The sequence below is a fragment of the Carassius auratus genome, unplaced genomic scaffold (assembly GCF_003368295.1).
Source record: "Carassius auratus strain Wakin unplaced genomic scaffold, ASM336829v1 scaf_tig00045252, whole genome shotgun sequence".
Classification (NCBI taxonomy): Eukaryota; Metazoa; Chordata; class Actinopteri; order Cypriniformes; family Cyprinidae; genus Carassius; species Carassius auratus.
This window is the reverse complement of record NW_020526886.1, coordinates 1-8,764: the sequence shown is the minus strand read 5'-3', so window position 1 is coordinate 8,764 and position 8,764 is coordinate 1. Positions and strand designations below refer to the sequence as shown.

Genomic DNA, 8,764 nt, shown 5'->3' with positions numbered 1-8,764 from the left:
TATTGAAATCCACACATTATTTTTAATTATCTACTTAATTTCGTTAATGAAAATTACAAGACCCATGATTAATTTTTTATAGTATATTTAAGTATACATACTATATAATTATAGTATACTGAAGTAATAATTTTGCTATCAATTAAAAAATTATCTAACATGTGTGGTATACGCAGATGTATTACAGTCATGTGAGCTACAGCATCAAGTTACAATACAGTTCACAATTTCCCTACTGTGGGCTCATGGGATAAATTAAACTAAAGAATCTCAGTAGAAGTGGTAGGTCATTCAAGTACTTTTCATCTACTACTTTTCACTCTACTATATAGTAGAGAAGTATGCAAGTTTGGATAATTCCCTAAACCAAAAATAAAAAAAAGCTTTCTGCCTGTCAATCATTTAGGTTTTGTCATATTGTTTGGCAGTCAGTATATTATATTGACAAAAGATTATATTTAGCTACTTTTGTGTTTTACAACACTGAGGAATCTCTTTGTCCAATCACTTACAGTAGCATTAGGTTTGGAATATAATTTCTATTGAAAATCTTACTGTATTGAAAAAACATTTATGGATGCCTTTGCATATTATGTATGTTTTGCAGACCATTTATTCAGAGCACAGCCTGCATTTTTCTCTGCAGCTGAACCCCTGGTTAGTGTGAAAAATGCCTAAATGATGAAATGTCATTTTATTTTTATTATTATTATCAGTATAGTAGCCTAATATGTTTTTCTTTTCCAGGTTTTGGATTTTCTCCAAGCAGCAGTTCTTCTGAATTGTTCTTCCCACCCATTAACCCCAACCCATCCTTCCCCTTCCCTCCCCTCACCAACCCCCCACCCACTCACCAAAAAAAAAAAAAAATCATTTTCAAAACTACTTTGATTTGTGTTCAAATACTCCTGTTCTTTTAATACTAGGTGTTTAATCTGCTATTGTTTTTTTTTCTTTGGAAATAAATTAAGTATTTTAATATTACATTCATAATTTGTTTTATCTGCTTCTGTTCTTTTATTTGAAAAGGTGTATTAGCTGTATTTGTAAGTCATTCTTTTTCTTGTCAATTAACTTGTTTTTTTCTTGAGAATACTTTGCAGGTTGTATCGCTTCAGCCTTTCGTGAAGTAAGTGACTGAAAATATCTTGTAAAAAATGCTTATTGAATACAGTACTTTTTGATTGTAGCATAAAGACCATTTTAATTCATCTGCTTAATACTAATAATAATAATATTAATAAAAACAATCAGAACAGATGATCTTGACGTTAAACTTGGATTATTAAATTAATTTAGCTAAAAAAGGTTGAGTATTATGATCATAAAATTGCCAAAGGCTGTAATCTAACTAAATTAACTTATTCTAATGTGAAGTATGTTTGAAAATTAAGCACTTCTTTGTTTGCATACATACAGCATGTTAACCAAGTTATTTTTAATTAATGTCCTAGTCAGATATGTCAGGGATTATTTTATATCATGTCATTGGTCTGTATCCTCATATTTTTCTTTTGTTCTTTTGAAGGATGCCTCGGAAAGGTAGGAGATCCCGGGCTCAAAAAGTTCGTTGGACAAAGTTAGACCTGACAGAAAAGACAAGCATCAGTAGAGGTGTTGCTCAGGTTTCTGATGGACAGCAGTATGAAGATGGAGACAACACATCTAGAGTTATATCCGTGCAGGCGTCTCACTGCCAGAGTGATGCAAGGTATGATGTTTTCTCACGAAACACTCAGTGCACATGTGTAGCGCTGACATTCCTTGCGTACCACAGTGAGGGAACTTCGTTCGAACAGCCTGATCTTGACAGGGTGCTAGAGCAAGGGGATGCTTTGTATGTTGGCATTAAAATGCAGCTTATGGCTGAAGGAAGATTCCGACAGGATCTTCTAAGCATGGCTGAAGTACCTGTGAGCATCTCGACTTTTAACCACAACTACACCGTCCAAAAGTCAGAAGTGGTGATGGGGTATCTAAGAGACAGAGGAACTCAGGAAATGGACGCGTGGTGGATTCCTCTTGATGAAAGACTTCAGTGTCTCTCAACAGATGTCAGCCATGCACTGCTTATTGTTTCTCCAGAGTGCTTTGCTGTCTTCAGAGACAGATCTGGAAGATATGGATATTTTGATTCCCATTCCAGAACTGCCGAAGGTTTTCCACATCCTACCGGTGATGGAACGGCAGTTATGCTTACTTTCACCAACCTGCATGACATGATCAACAGATTACTTGAACTTTTTTGGAATCGTGGTCCTCAAGCTTGCTATGAATTCATGGCCGTTTCATTTGAAATGGAGCAACAGTCTGAGGAACCATGCTCATCAGCGGCATGTGTCTCACCATCTCAAGTAACCTCACCTCTGCCAAAAATACAAACTGCTGACATCAGAATCCCTGAAAATGTAGTTCAGATAGATGACAAAAACCAAAGTGTCATAAAGGTTTTAAAAACAAACAAGCAGCGAAGAAGAAAGCAAATACGTAAAATGGCAAAACAGTGTGCAGGAACAGAGGACAAAACTTCACATTTTGAAATTCGAGAACGTAAAAGAAGAGTCTATGAGAAAGAGAAGTATGCCACCAGTTTGCAGTTTCGAATTAAGAAAAGGAAGTTTAATCAAGATCCTTTTGTCAGAAACAAAAAGAGGGAGTACCTTGTCAGAAGGTACCACACTGATGCTGTTTTCCAGAAGAAAATGAAGGAATACATGGCCAGGAGGTACCACACTGATGCTCCTCTCCACAAGAAAAAGAAGGAATACATCATCAGGAGGTACCATACTGATGATGTTTTCCAGAGGAAGATGAAGAACTACATGGTCAGAAGGTACAAGATGGATGATCTTTTCCAAAAGAAAATGAAGGACTACATGGCCAGAAGATACGCAGGTGATTCAAAGTTTAGGTCACATCACATTCTACGTTGTACTTTCCAGAAGAAACAGAAGTGTCTTACTGATCCTGGATTCCACATTCTTCACAAATTGAGATGTGCATTAAGGATCAAGAGAAAATACAAGCCATACATTCGTTTCAGCCAGAATACACCCATTTCTGATGCGACAAACCAGCCTGTATCCAACAGCTTGATTCAGAAGGCCATATCTGCATTTCGGTGTCAAAGTCTGCACGGTCCAACTTACATCTGCACAGTCTGTCACAGGACCCTTTTTCCAAATCAGGTCAAGATGTGTAATAGAACACGATACATCAAAAATGTTCATATTACAGCCTTTTGCTTAACCGGGAAATATGTTCATGCTTGTGACAGTGCCTGCTCAGTTCCTTGTGCAGTTCCAGATGAGCGAAGACAGGAGTGGATCTGCCACACCTGTGACAGCCATCTGAAGAGAGGATCCATGCCTTCTATTGCAGCGGCAAACAGACTTGAATTGCCACCCATCCCTGCAGAACTGCTTGAGCTGAATGTTCTTGAACGACAGCTTATCGCCAAAATTGTTCCTTTTGCAAAAATAGTTGCATTGCCAAAAGGACAGCAACGATCGGTTTATGGTGCTGTTGTGTGTGTGCCCTCTGAGGTGGAGAAAACAGTTAACTGTCTCCCAAGGCCTAACAGTGAGTCCCAGCTCCTACAGGTGAAGCTGAAAAGACACATCAAGTTCAGAGGATACCAACACTTCCATACAGTGAATATGCACAATGTGCTAGCAGCATTAACAAAACTGAAAGCGATGCATTCAGAATATAGGGACATCTTTATAAGTGATGCTGCCACATTTGAATTTCTCCCTAATGATGAGCTGCATGACACAGAGGAGAAACAGGAAGTTGTTGTCTCTGAACAGGATGAGCAGCATGTCAGCACAGAAGAAAAGGATGAGCTCAGGCCTGGCCTCACTCTGGACACATGCATGCAACCACTCGACATTGGACAGGACTTGCTGTCGTACGGTGAGGGAATCTTCAGCATTGCGCCTGCTCAAGGGAAAAAGCCAGTCGGATTTTTCAAGGTTCCCAAATTGGAAGCCATGGCCTTCCCCGTACAGTTTCCCACTGGACAGAACACAATTGATGAGGCACGACAAGTTGCATTATCACCAAGCATGTATTTCAATGCTAGACTGTTCTGCGTTGATACTCGTTTTGCCAAAGACCAGAGTTATCTCTTCTTTGCGCAGTTTGTCACTGAAACGCACATGGCTAGAAACAGCATGTCTATCCAGTTGCGAAAGGGCAAACCCGTTACAAAAGATGGACGTAGAATCTCCAACAAGCTTCTTCAGGATGATCTTGAGGTCGAAAGACTGGTCCACAGCCGTGACGCAACAAGGTTTATGCAACCCCTGAGAGGCACTCCATCTTATTGGGAGAAAACGTTGAGAGATCTACAGGCCATGATCAGGCAGTTAGGGAATCCTACTTTTTTTTGCACATTCAGTGCAGCCGAAATGCGATGGCCAGAAGTGATAACGGCAATCAAGGCTCAGCAAGGTGAAGAGGTCGTCTTTTCAGAGCTTGACTGGACGACGAAATGTGAAATCCTCCGAAGTAACCCCGTCACCGTCATGCGGATGTTTGAAAAACGAGTGGATGCATTAATGAATCATCTGCTTTTGTCACCTGCTCAACCCATCGGCGAAGTCGAGGATTACTTTTATCGCGTGGAGTTTCAAGCCAGAGGAAGCCCACACATTCATCTGCTGGCCTGGGTAAAAGGGGCACCTGAATTTGAAAATCAGTCCGACCAAGTAGTGTGTGACTTTATTGACCGTTACATAACCTGCCAGTTGCCGGACCCTACCACCGATCCCGAGCTTCATCAAATTGTCACCGAAGTTCAGCTTCACAGCAAGAAGCACTCCAAATCTTGCAAGAAAGGAAATGTGTTGTGTAGATATGGGTTCCCTAAACTTCCCATGTCAAGCACCACCATCACCCGTCCACGACCACAACGTCCTGAGGAAGATGAAAACGAAGAACAACACCACCAAGAGAGAAAGAAGAGAAGACAAGACGCTCCACAACGTCCTGAGGAAGATGAAAATGAAGACCAACACCAACAAGAGAGAAAGAAGAGGAGACAGGACGCTGCTCGAAAAGCAATGAAAGAAGCCAGGACTAAACTCAAGCCAGTGTGGGACTTGCTGAACGATCCCCAGGCCTCCTTTGACAACTTGTCAGACTTGCTGACCAAATGTAATCTGTCCATGGATGATTACTGTAAATACGCTGAGGCACTGTCCACTTCAAACGTGATTTTGCTGAAGCGTGATCCAAAGGAGGCTTGGGTGAATGGATACAACCCAGATTTGCTGAGGGCATGGAACGCCAACATGGACATACAGTTCGTTCTTGACTCTTTCAGCTGCATCATGTACATGTTGTCCTACATTTCCAAGCCAGAACACGAAATGAATGATTACCTGAAGACCGTGATCAAGGGTGTTCGGGAAACCAACGTAAACGAAGAGGACGAAATGAAGCAGATAATGCAGGCCTACTCCAAACACCGGCAAGTGAGTGCTCAGGAGTCTGTGGCACGGACATGCAGCTTACCATTGAAGAAGTGTTCACGAAATGTTGTGTTTATACCGACGGATGATGATGCCCTGAGGATGAGTTTGCCCCGTAGTGTCCTACACAGCAAAGATCCTGATTCAGAGGATGTCTGGATGTCAGGTATTATAGAGAAATACAGAGCAAGGCCTCGAACACTGGAGTTTGAAAAGATGTGCCTTGCAGACTTTGTGTCTAATTACCGTGTTGTGTATGGTCGGCAAACTAAAGGAAAGAATGTCCTCCCACTCCTCAACGATATGGGATTCATTCAGAAGAGAACTGTTGGTAAGGCTGCAATTGTCAGGTATGCTCGCTTTTCGGAGGAGAAGCAACCGGAGAAGTTTTGCGGAACAATGGTAAAACTTTACGTGCCACATCGTGTCAACGAACAGCTGAAACCTCAAGGGTTTCCAACGTATCAGGAGTTTTACAAAAGGGGACTTGTAGAACTCCCGTCACACCCCAATTTCCGATTCCCTGTCCGTGGCTTAGTTAAAGCACAACAGAAGAAGTTTGAAAAGCACGGCAAAAAAGTGGACGAAGCATATGAACAGCTGCAGCGGGAAGGACCATCTGAGAATGCTTGGTGTGCTTTTGCCCCTGAAATCGACGTTGATCGGATGGAGTGTATTGCAGAACAACAAGACGTCCATCCAGAAGAAAATGAACAGGATGATGTTCCAGAATACCAGATTCGTCGTGAAGATGGAGACGGAGTCGTACCACAGATTGAGGCACCACAGATGACTAATGAATATCTGAGGAAGATGTTTAGGAGTCTAAATGAGACGCAGGCAGCAATTTTTTACACTGTCCGCCAGTGGTGTCAAAAGCGTGTGTGGGGTCACAATCCAGAGCAGTTTTTTTACTTTTTGTCAGGCGGTGCAGGTTGTGGGAAATCGCACGTCATCAAGTGCATACACTCGGAAGCAACTAAGATTCTGCGACAACTCCCTCGACTCCGGGAAGAAGGGGATCTCTCCGTGCCCACGGTGTTGTTGTCTGCGTTTACTGGAACTGCAGCATTCAACATCTCTGGAAAAACGCTGCATTCCCTTTTAAAACTGCCAAGGAGTCTGAAGCCACCTTATCAAGGACTTGGGAACGCCCTTGATGAAGTGAGAGCAGGATTACGCGACGTGGAGATTCTTATCATCGACGAAATATCCATGGTTTCAAAGGATCTGTTCACATACGTAAACTGGAGATTTCAGCAGATCAAAGGCAACAAGAAACCTTTTGGAGGAATATCTTGCCTCGTCGTAGGGGATTATTATCAACTGCCACCGCTTGGTAAAGCCAAACCGCTCTGTGTGTATGAAGAGGATATGCTGGACTTCTGGAAGGACCATTTTCAAATCATCACACTCACAGAGATCATGCGGCAGAAAGAAGACCTCGCTTTCGCTGAACTGTTGAACAGACTACGAGTGAGGCAGAAGACAGAAGCTCTCAGGGAAGATGATCGAGCTTTGTTATTCCAGGCTGTGAAGAAGCCAGAAGACTGTCCACGTGATGCTCTACACATATTCGCCACTAACAAAGAGGTTGACAAGTACAATACCGAGATTGTACAGGCCCTCTTCGCTGACATCATAACAATTGATGCCGAAGACTACAGGAAAGACCCAAGAACAGGAAGGATGAAGCGATTAAACAAACCTGTCACTGGAAAAAAGGACGACTTGCTGGACACAATGCAAGTTGCAGTGGGAGTTCGTGTGATGGTAACCAGGAACCTGGACGTAGAAGATGGAATTGTCAATGGATGTTTTGGCACGATTGCAAACATCGTCACCAAAACAAAAGATGGAATCGACACCGTACAAATGTTAGGACTTCAACTTGACAATCCGAACGCCGGTCAGAAACACCGTAAAAAGGTACGAGGTGAAGAAGACGTCTTGGTTTACATTGAGAGATCTGAAGAAAGTCTGAGGAAAGGAGCCGTTCGTCGACAGTATCCCATTAAGCTAGCTTACGCCTGCACAGCCCACAAAGTTCAAGGCATGACAATGCACTCTGCAGTAGTGTCATTGAAGAAGATTTTTGAGCCGGGAATGGCCTACGTTGCCCTCAGCAGAACGACATCTCTACAAGGATTACACATCACGGATTTCGACGACAAGAAGATATATGCTGATCCTGAAATCACAACCTCTTTGCAAAGCATGAGAAGAGCAAGAGTTGAAGAAATCATGCCACTTCTGCAGCATGTGTGGGACAATAGGCAGGAACAGACACTCACCATCATCCATCACAACACGGAAGGACTGGCATCTCACATGGAGGATATCAGATGCCATCATGAGCTAAAACTCGCCGATGTTCTGTGTTTAACAGAAACACACCTGACTGGATCATCTACTTCAGATCTCCAATTGGAAGGATACAACTTGTTCACACGCAACAGGCATGTCTCCTACTCCACACATCAAGAACTTGGAAGGAAAAATGGAGGTGGAGTAGCAATATATTGCAAGGAGCACATTCCAACTCAGCCCAGGCAATATATACAAAATGTGACTGATCTGGAGTTTGCTGTGATCAAATTGGATTCCCCAATAAAAGCAGCAGTCGTAGCTGTGTATAGGCCACCACAGTACAGTGTTGGAGATTTCTTGACCAACCTGAAGAGTATGCTGGATTACCTGGACCTCACACACAACGATCTCGTCATCATCTGTGGAGATTTCAACGAGGACCTCCTACACCCTGGAAAAAAACCTATTCTGGAGTTGTTTCAATCTCGAGGATACACGCAACTGATTACATCAGCGACGACGGAAAAGCACACACTACTTGACCACATCTACATTTCAAATCCGGACTTCTGTCATCAATCGGGCGTGTTAGAGACCTACCACAGTTACCACAATCCTGTGTACTGTGTATTGCGTTTTTTTCCATAGGTGAATTGCCCGCTATACCAGGTCACTGGGGCCACTGAATCAGCATTAACGACAACAGTGGGGCAACACCAGCCTTAGTTCCCCAGTGGCTTCTGTAATGAGTGGTGTCTTGGCCTTAAGCCATATTGAACTGAGGTTCCATTTAACCTCCTTTATCGACCGGCAGTAACGTTGCCGGTTATATTGTGTTGTCCGTGGTAATATAAAGGTGTTGTGTCCCTGAGTTACCTAGAGTCAGCAGCAAAGGACGAAGGAGTAGTGTGCGCAGCTTCCAGACAGAGACAGGAAGTGAAAGGCAAGCAGAATACAGGACGCAGTCAGGGTTA

General features: G+C 42.9%; 1 protein-coding gene across 1 annotated transcript; it reads left to right on the top strand.

The window, feature by feature from the left end:
* Positions 1–883: 883 nt before the first annotated feature.
* Positions 884–8,417, top strand: LOC113087729 (uncharacterized; the record flags this gene model as incomplete). Its single annotated transcript, XM_026255644.1, has 2 exons — positions 884–1,129; positions 1,529–8,417. A coding segment is annotated over exon 2 (6,888 nt), but the record flags the coding sequence as incomplete, so codon positions are not given.
* Positions 8,418–8,764: the final 347 nt, after the last annotated feature.